This window comes from Oncorhynchus keta, chromosome 15 (assembly GCF_023373465.1).
Source record: "Oncorhynchus keta strain PuntledgeMale-10-30-2019 chromosome 15, Oket_V2, whole genome shotgun sequence".
In the NCBI taxonomy this organism is placed as follows: Eukaryota; Metazoa; Chordata; class Actinopteri; order Salmoniformes; family Salmonidae; genus Oncorhynchus; species Oncorhynchus keta.
Window position 1 is genome coordinate 13,726,014 of NC_068435.1, and position 20,193 is coordinate 13,746,206.

The window sequence follows — 20,193 nt, forward strand, 5'->3', positions numbered from 1 at the left end:
TAATCCGAGAGTATCTAAAATTGATTGTGAAGGTCAACAAAGTCACTTATAGGTGATTTTAACGAATCCCTTTATCTCCACTAGAGAGTTGCCAGTGAGCTCTGTGGGCCCTCGGGATGGCACATATCTAGCTGTGGACAATGATACAACAAGTAAGCTGAGGTACTGACCACCAGAAACACTTTGTTCCTTGGAGAGGAGTCCTCCACCAGCCTCTCCACTGCTACAGATGGGAGGAAGAAGACTGTAGGAACTGGCTGCTTCCATGGACTCTGGAGAGCACTGAGAGAGGGGCAGAGGAAAGGAGAAGGAGCCTGTAAGCATTACTAGTCACTGTTGTACTGTTATTCTGTATTTCAGTTCACTAATATCGTAGCAAGACATTCTGTCAACACAGTTGTAAATAACTGTTTTTACCCCTTATTGTTTTGTCTTTAGTTTTCAGGCTCACTGAGTTGCTCAGGCAGATGAAAACCAGATACCCCTTCCAAGCAAAATAGTATTTTTTCTTGTGTGTTGTTAACTTTTTATCATTGTTTTTAACATTGTTTTGAACATTGAGAAAGAATGTTCATTATTTTTTATTTTAATTCACCTTTATTTAACCAGGTAGGCTAGTTGAACACAAGTTCTCATTCACAACTGCGAACTGGCCAAGATAAAGAAAGCAAAGCAGTGCAACACAAACAACAACACAGAGTTACACAAGGAATAAACAAACATACAGTCAATAATACACTAGAAAAAGTGTGTGCAAATGAGGTAGGATAACGGAGGTAAGGCAATAAATAGGCCATAGTGGCGAAATAATGACAATATAGCAATTAAACATGAGTGATAGATGTGCAGAAGATGAGTGTACAAGTAGAGATACTGGGGTGCAAAGGAGCTAAATAAATCAAATAGATAACAGTATGGGGATGAGGTAGTTGGATGGGCTATTTACAGATGAGCTATGCACAGGTGCAGTGATCTATGAGCTGCTCTGACAGCTGGTGCTTAAAGCTAGTGAGGGAGATATGAGTCTCCAGCTTCAGTAATTTTTGCAATTCAGTCCAGTCATTGGCAGCAGAGAACTGTTGGGAAAGGCGGCCACACGAGGAATTGGCTTTGGGGGTGACCAGTGAAATATACCTGCTGGAACGCGTGCTACAGGTGGGTGCTGCTATGGTGACCAGTGAGCTGAGATAAGGCGGGGCTTTACCTAGCAAAGACTTACAAATGACCTGGAGCCAGTGGGTTTGGCGACAAATATGAAGCGAGGGCCAGCCAACGAGAGCATACAGATCGCAATGGTGGGTGGTATATGGGACTTTGGTGACTAAATGTGATAGACTGCATCCAATTTGCTGACTAGAGTGTTGGAGGCTATTTTGTAAATGACATCGCAGAAGTCAAGGATCGGTAGGATAGTCAGTTTTATGAGGGTATGTTTGGCAGCATGAGTGAAGGAGGCATTGTTGTGAAATAGGAAGCTAATTCTAGATTTAATTATGGATTGGAGATGCTTAATGTGAGTCTGGAAGGAGAGTCTAACCAGACACCTAGGTATTTGTAGTTGTGTAATTACATTAAATGTGTAATTTCTTTGCAAATGTGTTCTGTTTTTCACTGAAACCACAAGTATTGACTAACTATTAAGTGTAAGCTCACTTACTACAATAAATAACATTGTTACGTAGAATAGCAATGCAGTTTTACAGAAAGAAGTTACTCTCCCAAGGCATACATTTAACTAAAGAGACTCAGATCTACTGTATGAGAAGAAGCACCTGCCTGTCTGGTGCTGTAGACCAGGTCCATGATTAGGTTGTCCACACTAACCGCTTACTGAAGTTTTACACCTAATCAAATATTTGATTTTGTTAGTTTAACTTTTTTTCATTAAAAAAATAAATAAATCATAAATAAAACACATCTCCATATCTACCTAAAGAAAGGGAGTTAGAAGTGCCACGGAACTTATAATACCGGCAAAAAAATCACCCGGACCGTTTACATTGCAGTACTTTAGCGTTCTAAATGGGAGTGAGGCACTTTCACAGAGTTCACACGTTGTCAGCATCACAGTCAATGTGTGGGATTTAAAGTGATTTACAAAATATAGACGAGGAAATATGTCGGAGTTAACGAAGAAAACAGACGAGGATGTAATTGAGAAACCACTTCCCCCTAACTGGATTTTACAGCATCCAATGGTAAAGTGTCATCAACAAACATGTCCTAGCTGACGTTAGTCATGAACAACAACAATAACCGATGCACCAATGTAACTGATGCAGTACTACCTAACGTTTTAAACTTTTACCCTCCAATGTAACTGATGCAGTACTAGCTAACGTTTTAAACTTTTACCCTCATGCTCATAGTACCAACATCTGATGAACCTAGATGTTGGAGACAGTGCTCAAGTCCACGCAGCTTTCTTGGTGTACCTGGATCTAGCTGAAGGTGAGTTAACCATGAATTGGATCGACAATCAACTCTGTTTTTGCATCATCACAAGCTAGCTACTTGCCCTTTCAGGCGAGTGCTACCCAAGGGGGCTTTACATCCGGCCCACTTTTGGGTTTTCAGCTGAAGGTATGGAGGACAGCTCAATGTGAACTACAATCCCGACGCTCTGTTTTAACGTTTGAAAACGCATGCAATACGGGTTTGGAAACGTTTGTAACTTTCATACTACCAAGAAATTCACTTTCAAATACAAAAGATCCACTTAATGTACGGGGTTTAGCAAAGTTACAGCCGGCTGTAAGTCAGCCTCCAGTCGAGGTATGACACATCCTCTCTCCTTGCGCTCACATTTCCATTGGACCATTCCATATTTCCAGCACGTGTTAAGCCTCGATCACATCGACCGCGTCATTGCGCAAAATAGTATGCAGCATCATCTGAATGTTTGACTCATACCGTCGATAAATCCAACCTATGCACCACACAGAACGCACTGCAACTGCCATGCAATTTTGTAAAGTTTTATTTAACAAGGCAAATTTAATAACAAATTCGTATTTACAATGATGGACTACCTAAAGACAAAAGGTCTCCTGTGGGGATGAGATAAAAAAATAAAAAAGGTGTATGTATATATATATTATAGTTGAAGTTGGAAGTTTACATACGCTTTAGCCAAATACATTTAAACTCAGTTTTTCACAATTTCTGACATTTAATCATAGTAAAAATTCCCTGTCTTAGGTCAGTTAGGATCATCACCACTTTATCATAAGAATGTGAAATGTCAGAATAATAGTAGAGAATTATTGATTTATTTCAGCTTTTATTTCTTTCATCACATTCATAGTGGGTCTGAAGTTTACATGCACTCAATTAGTATTTGGTAGCATTGCCTTTAAATAGTTTAACTTGGGTCAAATGTTTCAGGTAGCCTTCCACAAGCTTCCCACAATAAGTTGGGTGAATTTTGGCCCATTCCTCCCGACAGAGCTGGTGTAACTGAGTCAGGTTTGTTGGCCTCCTTGCTCACACACGCTTTTTCAGTTCTGCCCACAAATGTTCTATATAATTGAGGTCAGGGCTTTGTGATGGTCACTCCAATACCTTGACTTTGTTGTCCTTAAGCCATTTTGCCACAACTTTGGAAGTATGCTTGGGGTCATTGTCCATTTGGAAGACCCATTTGTGACCAAGCTTTAACTTCCTGACTGAAGTCTTGATGTTGCTTCAATATATCCACATAATTTTCCTTCCTCATGGTGCTGTCTATTTTGTGAAGTGCACCAGTCCCTCCTGCAGCAAAACACCCCACAACATGATGCTGCCACCTCTGTGCTTCACGGTTGGGATGGTGTTCTTCGGCTTGCAAGCCTCCCCGTTTCCTTCAAACATAATAATGGTAATTATTGCCAAACGGTTTCTTCAGACTAGAGAACATTTCTCCAAGAAGTATGATCTGTGTCCCCATGTGCAGTTACAACCCGTAGTCTTTTTTTTATGACAGTTTTGGAGCAGTGGCTTCTTTCTTGCTGAGCGGCCTTTCAAGTTATGCCGTTATAAGACTCGTGGATGTAGATACTTTTGTACCGGTTTCCTCCAGCATCTTCAAGATCCTTTGCTGTTCTTCTGGGATTGATTTGCACTTTTTGCACCAAAGTACGTTCATCTCCAGGAGACAGAACGCGTCTCCTTCCTGAGCGGTATGACGGCTGTGTGGTCCCGTAGTGTTTATACTTGCGTACTATTGTTTGTACAGATGAACGTGGTACCTTCAGGCATTTGGAAATTGCTCTTGATTTTTACTTTTGATTTTCCCATTTCAAGCAGAGGCACTGAGTTTGAAGGTAGGCCTTGAAATACATCCACAGGTACACCTCCAGTTGACTCAAATGATGTCTCAAATGATGTCAATTAGCCTATCAGAAGCTTCCATGACATTTTCTGGAATTTTCCAAGCTGTGTAAAGGCACAGTCAACCTAGTGTATGTAAACGTCTGACCCACTGGAATTGTGATACAGTGAGTTAGAAGTTAAATAATCTGTCTGTAAACAATTGTTGGAAAAATGACTTGTGTCATACACAAAGTAGATGTCCTAACCTACTTGGCAAAACTATAGTTTAAAAATACATTTGTGGAGTGGTTGAAAAATGTTAAAATTTTGCATAAAATTAAAAATAAATCTTAGTTCCAAAACCATATTGCGGGTGAGGTATATTTGCGTTTTGACAGAGCATTTGGGCAACGTCAGGGCATTTCCCTCACAAGGCGAAAGGGGACATGCAAGGGCTAGTGCTACAGATGATATCAGTTGGATAAACCTACATAAAATGTAAACTAAGTACTTTGCAATGAAAACCTATTATTAGCCAGGTGTACCTAGTGTATAGCAAGTTAATTCTCATGCTCCTGACTGTGCCCACATTAGCTAGCTAGCCAGCGAGTCATCTCTGTCCTTTCCATTACAGTGCGTCAGTGGAAGGAGGTGAGTGGAGTGGGGTGCTCTGAGCTGCGACTGGTGTTGCTGGAGGGAAGGGAGAAGGAAGGAGAGCCCACTCAGACAGTGCTCCCACTACCTGTACACAGAGGCCTGAGCCACAGAAGGTGAGATAAGACTGGGCCTCTTTATCGAATACCCACTATAAGACCTCCAAATGCAGGGAACATAAAGGAATGAGTTAATGTACAGAAATAAGACTGATGCTATGCTACAGGGTTGCAGTCAATTCCATTTAAATTCTAGTCAGTTCAGGAAGTACCCAACTTTTCAATGAGGAACATTTGGAATAGGAATTTGTTGACTGTCATTGAAATGGAATTGACCCAATGTTAGATTACGCCACGAATCAACATTTTGCAACACTTGCGGAACACCAACGGATAAAGAATGCAGACGCCCCCAAAGAATGTAGGCGAACTGAAACTGGAGTGTGATTACTGTGTATATTCTTCAATGTAAGATCATTTCTTTATACATATCTATGATTTGGTCCATCGCTGACCTCTTCTCCTCCCTCTCCTAGTGTGCGGTCAGTGCTGGCCAGAGGCTCGCCCATGCTCCTGTGTGTGGTGGCATCTGACTCCAGCCTTGTCTACCAGAGGATGTGTGATGGCCTGCTGACCCCTGACCCCCCCGTGGGCATCCAGGACCAGGGCCGCCGGCAACACCGCAAAAGACGCCAGCAACATTGACCCGCAGCAGAACCACAGTGACCGTTAGTAGACCGCTATGGTCTGGTAATGAACTCTGCAGTGACCAGGAGAGAATCACAAACTGAATGGCAGGCAGTTGTGGTCTCGTAATGATGAACCAAAATGCCAGTGTTTTCCTTAAATTTGGCAGGGCGTGTCTTGCTTCATTGCTCAGTTTCTGAACTGTTTTTGAGAACCTGGGCATAGCGACTTTCTTAAGGCTCAACAGCTAGCCTACATAAAGTATGACAGACCCTGAGAGACTGCGTCAAGAGAAATATGACAAATATTACAACGGCCATAACTGCCTTTAAAAGGTGCCACAGTCTCTGTGGGCCAGAGGGTTTGTGTTATAGCTTCTTGGACAATTGCCAGACAATCAATCAGACACTGGATTGCAGTTGGACATAAAATTGCCAGAGGATACATAAGTTGTATTGAATTAAATCTCCATACAGTACATCCATGAAGCAATACATGCTTATGTAGCAGACTGCCGTATCCACAGACACCACTTAGAACTCGTTCAGCTGGTTATATAGTTACTGTAACACTGCTTTGTTTTGTGCCGGCTCCATACCCATTTACTTTAAGTGCAGTTGTGATTTTTAAACTGTAGAGGGCATGAAAACTACCATGGATGCCTCAATGATATTGCTAGACCGTCATTTGACATTGACAGATAAAGACAACAGTAAACACAATGATGGGTGTGCCTGTGCATTACGAGGTATTAGTAACACCACAAGGACCATATGAGAAACCATTTTGTTTGACAAATTATATTACAGTGACCTGAAAACACATTTTACTAGAAAAACTCTAATTGAACATGAAAAAACGAACAAGCAAAAATAAGCATGACAACAAATGCAAAGAGCACTACATAATCTGACTATGCTCCTTATACTGTCTTTCGATTGAACACTGATGTGGTCTTATTAACAGGTAAGAACTGATACTGACAGCAGAGTGCTGTGTGTGTGTGTGTGTGTGTGTGTGTGTGTGTGTGTGTGTGTGTACACAATTGGTGCAACAAAGCCTAATGAAGAGGTAGGCTCGACTACAAAACAACAATGACTAGAACACTTCAACCCTGAGCATTGACATTAAACAAGAATACCCTACGTAGTAAAGTAAGAAGACATGGGCTGACTGAATCACAGTGCATTCGGAAAGTATTCAGACCCCTTCACTTTTTCCACAATTTGTTACAGCCTTATTCTAAAAGGGTTTAAATCGCCCCCCCATTATCAATCTACGCACAATACCCCACAATGACAAAGCAAAAACTGTGTGCTTAGGGTTGTTGTTATGTTGGAAAGTGAACCTTTCCCCAGTCTGAGGTCTTGTGCGCTCTGGAACAGGTTTTCATCAAGGCTCTCTCTGTACTTTGCTCTGTTAATCTTTCCCTCAATCCTGACTGGGAGGCTAGTCCCTGTCGCTGAAAAACCTCCCCACATCATGATGCTTTCACCCTAGGGATGGTATTGGCCAGGTGATGAGCGGTGCCTGGTTTCCTCCAGGCATGACACTTGGCATTCAGTCCAAAAAGAGTTCAATCTTGGTTTCATCAGACGAGAGAATCTTGTTTCATGGTCTGGGAGTCCTTTAGGGGCCTTTTGGTAAACTCTAAGCAGGCTGTCATGTGCCTTTTCCTAAGGAGTAGCTTCTGTCTGGCCACGCTACCATAAAAGCCTGATTGGTGGAGTGCTGCAGAGATGATTGTCCTTCTGGAAGGTTCTCCCATCTCCACAGAGGAACTCTGGAGCTGTCAGAGTGACCATCGGGTTATTGGTTACCTCCCTGACCAAGGCCCTTCTCCCCCGATTGATCAGTTTTGCCGGGTGGCCAGCTCTAGGAAGAGTGTTGTTTCTAAACTTCTTCCACTTAATAATGATGGAGGCCACTGTGTTCTTGGGGACCTTCAATGCTGCAGAAATGTTTTGGAATTTACCACAGGTGGACTCCAATCACGTTGCAGAAAAATCTCAAGGATGATAAATGGAAACAGAATGCACCTAAGCTCAATTTTGAGTCTCATAGCAAAGGGTCTGAATACTTATGTAAATAAGGTATTTCTGCATTTTATTTTGAATACATTTGCAAAAATGTCTAAATCATTTTTTCGCTTTGTCATTATGGAGTATTGTGTATAGATTGATGAGGAACATTAATCAATTTTAGAATAAGACTAAAGTCATAAAATGTGGACAAAGTGAAGGGGTCTGAATACTTTCCCGAATGCACTTTATGAGCATACTGTAGAAAATAAAATTTAAAAAGTATCCTGGAATGCAGGAAGTAAGTAACCCCGGGTTTCCCCTCAAGGGGTGTGTTCAATTGGGGTGACACGCTCAGAACATTGCAGATAGAAATACGCTACGTAGAGACACTGATAAGAGAATCAATGATACAATACGATGATGGGAGAATCCCCAGCTCTATTACTTTAAGTTTCTATCTGCAATGTGTTTCAGCCACCTGGATTGCATTCATTAAGGCACACTGTAGCCAAATGTTTTGCAACAGAAAACGTCAACTAGCGTTTCTTATTGGTAGTTCTTCCCTGTTTCAGTCTGTTTTCTTTCATTTGGTGCCTAATGAATACGACCCAGGAATAATTCCCAGATTCATTTTCCTCTGCCCTCCAATTACCTCCATTGTTCATCATCCAATCAGATGAGGAATGACAAATGTTCCTTTAAGCCATTACGAATAACCATGATGGACTGGTCTCAGTCAATCCATGGGTTAAAAATGACTGGATCTCCGTTGTCTTTTAATGGACCACAGTCACAGAGCCGAGCGGCTGCTGTACTTATTGTCCACGGTTACCATGGCGACAGACTTGGAGAGCCGCTCAGTATAATAGGACTTGTGCTGAAAGTAGTCCTGGCCATGTCTTGTAACATTGCTCCTTTGGGGGTAAAACATTGTCTCATTGGACTCGTAGATCTGTTACAGGGAGCCAGGGTTGTAGGTATAGACACAGGGCCGGGCAAAGGTGCTTGGTTTGGGTCAATGTGTCTCCCCCTCCATCCTCGAAATGGTCTAAAAGGAAGAGGGCCGTTGGGTAAGGGTTATGTGGTACAGGCCTGTCCATGCCATTGGACAAATCCTTCCTCTCAGGGGAGCAGATGGTGGACCTCAGTGCTATGTCATATCCTCTTCCTCTGAGCAGTAGTCCTGCCCCTGAAAAAGCAAAGCAGAAGATAGAGTAGAATGAAGTCCTCCCTAGACACTGATCTAACCACCCCCACACAGACACTGTTTGGTCGTCTTGCCGACCCCTATGAGGTCACTGCTAAAATCCCAGATCTGTTTGGCCGTCTTGCCGACCCCTATGAGGTCACTGCTAAAATCCCAGATCTGTTTGGTCGTCTTGCCTACCTACCCCTATGAGGTCACTGCTAAAATCCCAGATCTGTTTGGTCGTCTTGCCTACCTACCCCTATGAGGTCACTGCTAAAATCCCAGATCTGTTTGGTCGTCTTGCCTACCTACCCCTATGAGGTCACTGCTAAAATCCCAGATCTGTTTGGTCGTCTTGCCGACCCCTATGAGGTCACTGCTAAAATCCCAGATCTGTTTGGTCGTCTTGCCGACCACTATGAGGTCACTGCTAAAATCCCAGATCTGTTTGGCCGTCTTGCCGACCCCTATGAGGTCATTGGTAAAAATCAGTTTGGTCGTCTTGCCGACCCCTATGAGGTCATTGAACTCTCACCTTTTCTATCTTCTCATCCAGCATCCTGAAGAACTCCTGCTGGCTCTCTGAAGAATGAATCCTGTGGAGAAAGGAACAAGACAGTTCCAATTCAACACTGTTAGTTCAGGGATGGAAAGGGAGAGGGAAAACCCTGCATTGTGAGTGACCGAATGACAACAAAAATAGTTGGTTGAGCTTACTGTGTCTTCCCATTGCCATTTGATCCTGTGTCGTCTGTTTGTTGGACCGTGGTGAGCAGGGCAGTATTCTCCTGAAACACACACAGGGCTATCACTGATACTGCTGCTCCTTAAATATTTGTTACTTTTATTTATTCATTTTTTCTTTAAACTGCATTATTTGGTTTAGAGCTTGTAAGTAAGGATTTGACTGTAAGGTCAAATACCTGTTGTATTCGGACCATGTGAAAAATACAAATTTGATTTTAATAGATGTGTTCTGGCCAATATATTAAGTATCCACATTTTGTAATGTAACATCTCCTTAGAACTTTATATTTTTAGCAATGACCTCATAGGGGTTGGCAAGACGGCAAAACAGATCTGGGATTTTATCAATGACCTCATAGGGGTCGCAAGATGACCAGCATTTTTCTACAGCTGGCCATGCTTTCAACTTGGCTATCCCTACCCCGACCAACAGCTCTGCACCCCCCACTTCTCCTTCACCCAAATCCAGATAGCTAATGTTCTGAAAGAGTTGCAAAATCTGGACCCCTACAAATCAGCTGGGCTAGACAATCTGGACCCCCCCCCCTTTCTTTCTAAAATGATCCACCGCAATTGTTGCAACCCTTATTACTAGCCTGTTAAACCTCTCTTTTGTATCGTCTGAGATCCCTAAAGATTGGAAAGCTGCCGTGGTCATCCCCCTCTTCAAAGGGGGAGACACTCTAGAACTAAACTGTTACAGACCGATATCTATCCTACATTGCCTTTATAAAGTCTTCGAAAGCCAAGTTAACTAACAGATTACCGACCATTTCGAATCCCATCGTACCTTCTCCGCTATACAATCTGGTTTCCGAGCTGGTCATGGGTGTATCTCAGCCACGCTCAAGGTCCTAAATGATATTAACCGCCATCGATAAAAGACAGTACTGTGCAGCCGCCTTCATTGACCTGGCCAAGGCTTTTCGACTCTGTCAATCACCACATTCTTATCGGCAGACTCAACAGCCTTGGTTTCTCAAATGACTGCCTCGCCTAGTTCACCTACTTCTCAGATAGAGTTCAGTGTGTCAAATCGGAGGGCCTGTTGTCCGGACCTCTGGCAGTCTCTACGGGGGTGCCACAGGGTTAAATTCTCGGACCGACTCTTTTCTCTGTATATATCAATGATGTCGCTTTTGCTGCTGGTGATTTTCTGATCCACCTCCTATGCAGACGACACCATTCTGTATACTTCTGGCCCTTCTTTGGACACTGTGTTAACAACTATCCAGACAAGCTTCAATGCCATACAACTCTCCTTCCGTGGCCTCCAACTGCTCTTAAATGCGAGAAACTAAATGCATGCTCTTCAACCGATCGCTGCCCGCACCTGCCCGCCCATCCAGCATCAGTACTCTGGAAGGTTCTGACTTAGAATATGTGGACAACCTCAAATACCTAGGTGTCTGGTTAGACTGTAAACTCTCCTTCCAGACTCACATTCACTCAGCTTCCTATTTCGCAACAAAGCATCCTTCACTTATGCTGCCAAACATACCCTCGTAAAAACTGACTATCCTACCGATCCTCGACTTTGGCGATGTCATTTACAAAATAGCCTCCAACACTCTAGTCTGCAAATTGGATGTAGTCTATCACAGTGCCATCCGTTTTGTCACCAAAGCCCCATACACTACCCAACAATGCGACATGTATGCTCTCGTTGGCTGGCACTCGCTTCATATTTGTCGCCAAACCCACTGGCTCCAGGTCATCTATAAGTCTTTGCTAGGTAAAGCCCCACATTATCTCAGTTCACTGGTCACCATAGCAGCACCCACCCTTAGCACGCGCTCCAGCAGGTATATTTCACTGGTCACCCCCAAAGCCAATTCCTCCTTCGGCTGCCTTTCCTTACAGTTCTCTGCTGCCAATGACTGGAACGAACTCCTATCTCCTTCACTAGCTTTAAGCACCAGCTGTCAGAGCAGCTCACAGATAACTGCACCTGTACATAGCTCATCTGTAAATAGCCCATCCAACTACCTCATCCCCATAATGTTATTTATTTTGCTCCTTTGCACCCCAGTATCTCCACTTGCACACTCATCTTCTGCACACTCATCTTCTGCACATCTATCACTCCAGTGTTTAATTGCAATATTGTAATTATTTCGCCACTATGGCCTATTTATTGCCTTACCTCCCTTGTCCTACCTCATTTGCACACATTGTATATAGACTTTTTCTATTGTATTATTGACTGTATGTTTGTTTATTCTGAGTAACTCTGTTGTTGTTTGTCACACTGCTTTGCTTAATCTTGGCCAGGTCGCAGGTGTAAATGAGAACTTGTTCTCAACTAGCCTACTTGGTTAAATAAAGGTGAAAAAAAACATACACTAAGTTGCCTGTGCCTTTAAGCTACTTGGAAAATTCCAGAAAATTATGTCAGGGCTTTAGAAGCTTCTGATAGGCTAATTGACATTTTGAGTCAATTAGAGGTGTACCTGTGGATGTATTTCAAGGCCTACCTTCAAACTCAATGCCTCTGCTTGATATCTTTGGAAAATCAAAAGAAATCAGCAAAGACATCAGAAAAAAATTGCAGCCCTCCACAAGTCTGGTTCATCCTTGGGAGCAATATCCAAATGCCTGAAGGTACCACGTATAATATTGTTTGTACAGATGAACAAGTATAAACACCATGGGACCACGTAGCCGTCATACTGCTCAGGAAGGAGACGCGTTCTGTCTCCTAGAGTACTTTGGTGTGAAAAGTGAAAATCAATCCCAGAACAACAGCAAAGAACCTTGTGAAGGAAAAGGGTACAAAAGTATCTACAGCCACAGTAAAACGAGTCCTATATCGACATAACCTGAAAGAAAGCTCAGCAAGGAAGAAGCCACTGCTCCAAAACCTCCATTAAAAAAAGCCAGACTACGGTTTGCAACTGCACATGGGGACAAAGATCGTACTTTTTGGAGAAATGTCCTCTGGTCTGATGAAACAAAAATATAACTATTTGGCCACAATGACCATCGTTATGTTTAGAGGAAAAAGGGAGAAGCTTGCAAGCCGAAGAACACCATCCCAACAGTGAAGCACGGGGGTGGCAGCATCATGTTGTTGGGGTGCTTTGCTGCAGGAGGGACTGGTGCACCTCACAAAATAGATAGCTTCATGAGGAAGGGACATTCTGTGGATATATTGAAGCAACATTTCAAGACATCAATTAAAGCTTGGTCGCAAATGGGTCTTCCAAATGGACCCAAGCCCAAGCATACTTCCAAAGTTGTGGGAAAATGGCTTAGAACAACAAAGTCTAAGTGTTGTAGTGGCCATCACAAAGCCCTGACCTCAATCCTATAGAAAATTTGTGGGGAGAACTGAAAAAGTGTGTGCGAGCAAGGAGGCCTACAAACGTGACTCAGTTACACCAGCTCTGTCAGGAGGAATGGGCCACAATTTACCAAACTTATTGTGGGAAGCTTGTGGAAGGCTACCCAAAACGTTTGACCCAAGTTAAACAATTCTGACCCACTGGGAATGTGATGAAAAAAATAAAAGCTGAAATAAATCACTACTATTATTCTGACAATTCACATTCTTAAAATAAAGTGGTGATCCTAACTGACCTAAGACAGGGAATTTTTACTTGGATTAAATGTCAGGAATTGTGAAAAACTGAGGTTAAATATATTTGGCTAAGGTGTATGTAAACTTCCGACTTCAACTGTATATTTCACTGGTCATCCACAAATCCAACTCCTCCTTTGGCTGCCTTTCCTTACAGTTCTCTGCTGCCAATGACTGAAACAAATTACAAAAAAATCCCTGAAGCTGGAGACTTATATCTCCCTCACTAACTTTAAGCATAAGCTGTCAGAGCAGCTTACTGATCATTGCACCTGTACACAACCCATCTGTAAATAGCCCACCCAACTACCTCGTCCCCATATTGTTTTTTTTGCTCCTTTGCACCCCAGTATCTCTACTTGCACATCATCTTCTGCAGATCTATCACTCCAGTGTTAAATTGCTATATTGTAGTTATTTCACCACTATGGCCTATTTATTGCCTTAACGCCCTAATCTTACTTCATTTGAACACACTGAATATATTTTTTTCTATTGTGTTATTGACTGTACGTTTGTTTATCCCATGTGTAACTCTGTTGTTTGTGTCGCAGTGCTTTGCTTTATCTTGGCCAGAACTGGTTCTCAACTGGCCTACCTGGTTAAATAAATATAAAATAGGATATTCTTTGTTAAACGATTTGAAAAAGTGTGTGTCAAACTGTATGATGAATAGGTAACTTAACATCGGTCTTTCTCACCGTGCTGTCCTGGTCGCAGTTGTTTAGTCTGTCCTCTTCTCTATTTATATACTTCACACTTGCCACACCTTTCTTGTACTCATCTGTAAGAAAGAGTGGGCATATGAGGGATTTGGGTTAAAAAAAAACATGCAAGAGTGCATTTATATTTTTTGCCATTAACACTACCAGCAACATCAACTTATTTTTGCTTGTGACAATACATTTTTATTTGATATCTGCATGCTTCAGATTAGAGGATGACTGATTAGAGCATATATCCATGACAGTCCCCATCAATTATATTGATCAGGAATCGACTGTTCATCCAGATAAGAGGAGAGGAGGAGGAGCTTCGGTAATCAGCAGAACAATCAGTGGCATCCAGTTCAATACTTGACAAAAAAATAATGACATGCTCAAATTAACTGTTCAAAGAAGGTCCTCTTTTCACAATGGTTGTAAAGCAGGACAGCCCCCCCCCCCCTCTCTCTTTTACACACACACACACACACACACACACACACACACACACACACACACACACACACACACACACACACACACACACACACACACACACACACACACACACACACACACACACACACACACACACTCAGCGTAGAGATTAGAGGAAAGGGAAACAGATGCATGATGCACAGCCAATGACCTAATAAAGAGAGAATGACCTGACAACAGACATGCAGCCATAAACAAGCCTCATCAGAACATAATGTCATAACAGTCATACAAGGTCTTCTTGTTCCTCATTTTACAGGTCAATAGGAACAAGATAAAATGATTGGTATTAATGGAAAGTATGGGACCCATATTAGGAACCAAGGATTGGAACCAAAATTATTTTTCTGAACAGAACCACAAAAAAAAAATGTGGGCCTTTCCACTGTTCCAAACTGCAAAATAAAGTTCTGAACCGGTTCGAACCCCCAAAAAGTGCAGGTTTATATGGTTCTTTTCTGTTCCTTTTTTAACCTGTGAAATCAAGTTTTTAAAAAACATTTAGCTCATTAAGCTGCTGCTACTCAGTTTATCTTATATCCTGATGCCTAGTCACCTTACCCCTCCCTATACCATATCTACCTCTCCAGTATCCCTGCACATTCTAAATGTGGTATTGGAACCGACCCTGTATATAATATGCTTATTTACTTATTGTGTTCTTCATATTTCTTCTTATTTTTCGTTCCCCCCCTAGCATTACATTGTTATTGATTATTGCAGTGTTGGGTTTTGAGTTTGCAAGAAAGGCATTTCACTGTACTTGTGAATGTGACATTAAAACTTTTAACTAAATTACTTCACCAATCAGTAATTGACAGTGCACAACCCATGAGTCCTGATTCAACACAAACTCACATGTGTGCAGTTGCAGAGAAGAGGGAGAGATTTGGAATTACACCCATTTCTAACAATATTTGTTGTAAGAATGATATGACACACACAACTTATTGGTTTCTATTGCCTCCTACACATACTTACATTGTTGTATTTAGCTTTCTTTGTTTAAGACTAGCAAGCTGTCCTCAATGGGGGGAACCTCTGTCTGGAACAATGTCCACAGGATTTTGGAGCGGTGTGTTATATAAGAAGTTGTTTGAATATTACAACATGAATTAAGATTAAGCAAAACGTTACTATTTAGAGATGAGTTAAAAATTGTAATTATCCAACTACTAATTTTGATATCCTCTTTCTTAAAAATGTGTCAGATTGTTGACCAATGAATGAATGTCTCACTTCAATATGAAGGGACAGAAGAGCAAACATGCCTTTGCCTTACTTATAGTAGATTCTGACTGTTAAAGATATTTTACTGTGCATTACTGTTCTGTCGTGTCCTGCATGCCCACATTATGCCAATCATTCATTTATTTTCTTCTCTTTCTATGCATACAGTAAGTGTCCAATTTGTAAGTCGCTCTGGATAAGAGCGTCTGCTAAATGACTTAAATGTAAATGTAAATGTAATTGAGCAGGCAAGCCAGTTGTTTACCAATGCGTGATGGACAGTGTAGCCTTATGGCGCAAGATGCGACTGAAATTTTGCGGGTGAGGAGAGAGCGAGAGAGGGTTGAGCATCTTGTTATGGCATGCATTATCTGAATTAGGTTCGTAGAATTATACCTAGGAGGACCGGCTTCTATGGAGGAACTTTGAATGTCCTTTGAGCTCGCTAGCTAAACACGTTTTACCTTTTTGTAGTTAATAAATCCAGCGTGAAACGTGATAACTAGGCCTATAGTATTCTTAAATAGCATTGAAAAGATTAATCCATTCTTCTCCAGCTAATAAATCATCTCTTTACCTGTCTTCTGAATCACGTTTGTAACCTCAGTGCAGTAGCCTATGGTAACATCAGTACAGTAGCCTATGCTAACGTCAGTGCAGTAGCCTATGGTAACGTCAGTACAGTAGCCTATGGTAACATCAGTACAGTAGCCTATGGTAACGTCAGTACAGTAGCCTATGCTAACGTCAGTACAGTAGCCTATGGTAACGTCAGTGCAGTAGCCTATGGTAATGTCAGTGCAGTAGCCTATGGTAACATCAGTACAGTAGCCTATGGTAACATCAGTGCAGTAGCCTATGGTAACGTCAGTGCAGTAGCCTATGGTAACGTCAGTGCAGTAGCCTATGGTAACATCAGTACAGTAGCCTATGGTAACGTCAGTACAGTAGCCTATGGTAACATCAGTGCAGTAGCCTATGGTAACATCAGTGCAGTAGCCTATGGTAACGTCAGTGCAGTAGCCTATGGTAATGTCAGTGCAGTAGCCTATGGTAACGTCAGTACAGTAGCCTATGGTAACGTCAGTACAGTAGCCTATGGTAACGTCAGTACAGTAGCCTATGGTAACATCAGTACAGTAGACTATGGTAACGTCAGTGCAGTAGCCTATGGTAACATCAGTGCAGTAGCCTATGGTAATGTCAGTGCAGTAGCCTATGATAACATCAGTACAGTAGCCTATGGTAACATCAGTGCAGTAGCCTATGGTAACGTCAGTGCAGTAGCCTATGGTAACATCAGTACAGTAGCCTATGGTAACATCAGTGCAGTAGCCTATGGTAACATCAGTGCAGTAGCCTATGGTAATGTCAGTGCAGTAGCCTATGGTAATGTCAGTACAGTAGCCTATGGTAACATCAGTACAGTAGACTATGGTAACGTCAGTGCAGTAGCCTATGGTAACATCAGTGCAGTAGCCTATGGTAATGTCAGTAGAGTAGCCTATGGTAACATCAGTAGAGTAGCCTATGGTAACATCAGTAGAGTAGCCTATGGTAACATCAGTAGAGTAGCCTATGGTTCAGAGGGGGGATGGGCAGGTAGCCTAAACATGCATACACACTGGCAAAGATTTGCCTCTGGCAGGCAGGGAGGCAGACACTGGAATACGTTTCCAAGTGACAGAGTAAGGGCTTTGTAACCGGTTCCCATGCTTTTAAAATAACCAGAACAGTATGGATCACGTTCGTTCCCAGTTCCGTTCCTTGAAAATGTTACTTATTTTGCGGGTTTCTGTTCTGTTCCCAGAACCAGTTCCAACCCCTGTAAGGAACTCCTCCTGGTTTGAATAATTTACTGAAACTGCTGTTTCATTGTAACGACCAAAGTTAACCCTATTGGCACTGTGTGGATGGCGTTTTTTCATTTGACCCACTAATGGTTAGGTTATGATTGGGGGAGAGGAATCTGATCCTAGATCTGTACCAAGGGGAAACCACCTCGGAGTGGTAAAGCACGATGGCACAGTGTGCTGTCTGTAAATCAGGGTTGTAATTCAGTGAGGCGAAATGTTCCTAACATTGCAGAGAGAATTGTAACAAATTAAACTAACATACAATTCCATATTCTACTGAGACACACGCATTTTTGTTTTACAGCATGTTCTGATATGAATGGATGGTCTGAGTCTCCTAAACACAACCCAGGTGAATGTGTTTCCAGCACTGACCAGAAAGAACATCCCCATTGCTGTAGGCTTTACTGCGGCCCTCCTCACCACTGGGCACGGCCAACACCTGCTTGGCCGAGGTGCAGCCCATCTCCTCACCCACACACATCACAGGCTGACCTAGAGGAAGAGAGGGAGGTAAAAGGAGACAAAGATATGAATAATTCATAAATAATTTATTGGACTTACATAGTGCTTTTCTAGACACCCAAAGTGCTTTACCTACTGTAGCAAGGAGGAAGCTCACCTCATCCACCACTAATGTGTAGCACCAACTTGGGTGATGGACGGCAACCAATTTGCGCCAGGACGCTCATCAAACATCAGCTATCAGTTGGAGAGGTGAGGAGTGATATATGCCCTTTAGAAACGAGGTGGATGATTATGTGGCCATGATCGAAATATGGACAGGTTGCGAATTTAGCCAGGACACCGTGGTTAACACCCCTACTCTTACAATAAGTACCATAGGATTCTTTGTGACCACAGAGAGACAGGACACCTGTTTAACGTCTCATCCGAAATGGAAGTCAATGAACTAAGTTGACCAGACCCAGCTGCTATCGCATTGGTGTCTATGGGAGAGCCACCCCCTTAAGTAGACAGGAACTTTTTTTTTAATCAAAAAATCTATGATAAACACCTGAGTTGAACTATCTTAATTTATCCACCATCTTTGACAGCACCCTATGCAGGGCTATGTCCCCATCACTGCCCTGGGGCATTGGGATTTGATCTTAAGACCAGAGGGAAGACTTTCCCCCTACTGGCCCTCTAACACCACTTCAGCAACATCTGGTCTCCCATCCAGGGACTGACCAGGACCGACCCTGCTTAGCTTCAGAGGCAAACAATGAGGTGTAATGGGTTCGCACTAAAATAAATGTCTCAAAAAGATTACTTCATTATTATTATTTTTATTTTTTACTGTGTCAGGGATAGCGTACGCAGACATTTCGGCTTTACAGCCTTCTTCAGTGTGTAGGACAGAGGCAAGCCAGAAGTGGGATGCAGACCAGGGTGGTATGCTGCTGGAAGGGGAGGAGTGGAGGTGAAGGATATACATTCCAGATAGAAGTGGCCCATAACCACAGATCTGAACTTAACCATCAGGAGGATGGGAAATATCTGACCTTGTGTCAGACTAGTCAATTAACTTGCCTATTACGAGGCCACCCAAATGAACATTCCACCATCAGAAATATCCAATAATATCCCACTGGCCAAGGCCTTTTCTAAGTCTACATGAATATCTGAAGAGGCCTTGTTATATGAAGAGACCTTGATTTTTAATTGTCCAATCACAAAACACGGTTTAGCGATGCGCAGTCGTGAGCTCCAATCACAACACATGGTGTGCCAGCTGCACCTCACGCCATGGGCCATTCAAAGGCGTTCGCGATGCCAATGGTGCCAATGCGCGGGGTAATCTCCTGCGAGACGGATTGGGCCACCAGAAAATGGAGGGACGTGACAATTAGGAATATGTGTTCGTGACCCAATCAAATGACCAGCGATGTCTTGTACGAATGGTAGACGAGAGTATATACATAATGGCTGGTTGTGTGTGCTATTGAGGCATGTTTGTTGATGGTCAAGAGCACGGATACATGTTTTTATAAGATGAGCCCTCAAATGGAGACGTATTGTTTGTAGTGCAAACATGCAATAGGCTATATTAGGAAAGCTATATGGTCATCTATGCCATCATCAGGCTATTTCAATGCATCGAGGATGCTATCAATTGAGCTTTATTACAGGCAGGATATAGCAACTATTATTATTTATTTCATAAGCAAGAGCTGGAAAAACGGGACCAAAATTGAATTGAATTTAAATGAAAAACTGAAGAAAGCTGAATATCAGCTTTTGAGAATAATAACAAAAGAAAATCCAATAAGAACACGGTTCCATTGCACAACGATTCCCTATACAAAGAGCCAGCAAACCTTAACACAAACAAAACAACTGGACAAGACAAATACAAATATCCAATGTTATCGCAAGGACAAACGTTAAAAAATTTACCATTTTTTACAGGATCTGTTCATGGTTCTGCCTGTATTGGTTCTGAGGCGTTCGACCAGCTTCAAAGGACAGGCGCCGGCATCAGGGACATCTGCATCTCTCAGACATAAGCAATCGAGGTGCTATCCGTCTGGCTCACTGTCTGGTCCGGTCTGGATAATCGAACTTCACGAGACAAAAAATATAAACAAAATTACATTACAAAATTTTGTCGTTTTTTTTTGCAACAAATTCTGTTGCGTTTGTTATTGTATAACTGACAAACGATACAGTTATGGCTATTTGTAAGAAAGTTGCAAAAAAACGGATTTGCAGTCGGACCCAAT

General features: G+C 42.3%; 2 protein-coding genes across 4 annotated transcripts; one reads left to right on the top strand and one right to left on the bottom strand.

The window, feature by feature from the left end:
• The first annotated feature begins 2,014 nt into the window (after positions 1-2,014).
• Positions 2,015-6,364, top strand: tsen15 (TSEN15 tRNA splicing endonuclease subunit). The gene is made up of 4 exons (XM_035787648.1): positions 2,015-2,198; positions 2,370-2,451; positions 4,928-5,063; positions 5,483-6,364. The coding sequence occupies exons 1-4, from the start codon at positions 2,118-2,120 to the stop codon at positions 5,649-5,651; spliced, it is 468 nt and encodes a 155-aa protein (XP_035643541.1). The 5' UTR covers positions 2,015-2,117; the 3' UTR covers positions 5,652-6,364.
• Positions 6,356-20,171, bottom strand: LOC118394452 (uncharacterized protein C1orf21 homolog). Of its 3 annotated transcripts, XM_035787650.2 has the most exons (7): positions 19,868-20,155; positions 18,087-18,200; positions 17,840-17,959; positions 13,878-13,960; positions 9,564-9,634; positions 9,382-9,442; positions 6,356-8,846 (listed from the first exon to the last, which is right to left on the bottom strand). In XM_035787650.2, the coding sequence occupies exons 3-7, from the start codon at positions 17,946-17,948 to the stop codon at positions 8,808-8,810; spliced, it is 363 nt and encodes a 120-aa protein (XP_035643543.1). In that variant the 5' UTR covers positions 17,949-17,959; positions 18,087-18,200; positions 19,868-20,155; the 3' UTR covers positions 6,356-8,807. The 3 variants fall into 3 exon arrangements, with proteins under 3 accessions (XP_035643543.1, XP_035643544.1, XP_035643545.1); XM_035787651.2 differs by lacking the exon at positions 18,087-18,200 and having other exon boundaries at positions 9,564-9,631; positions 19,868-20,171; XM_035787652.2 differs by lacking the exon at positions 18,087-18,200 and having other exon boundaries at positions 19,868-20,170.
• Positions 20,172-20,193: the final 22 nt, after the last annotated feature.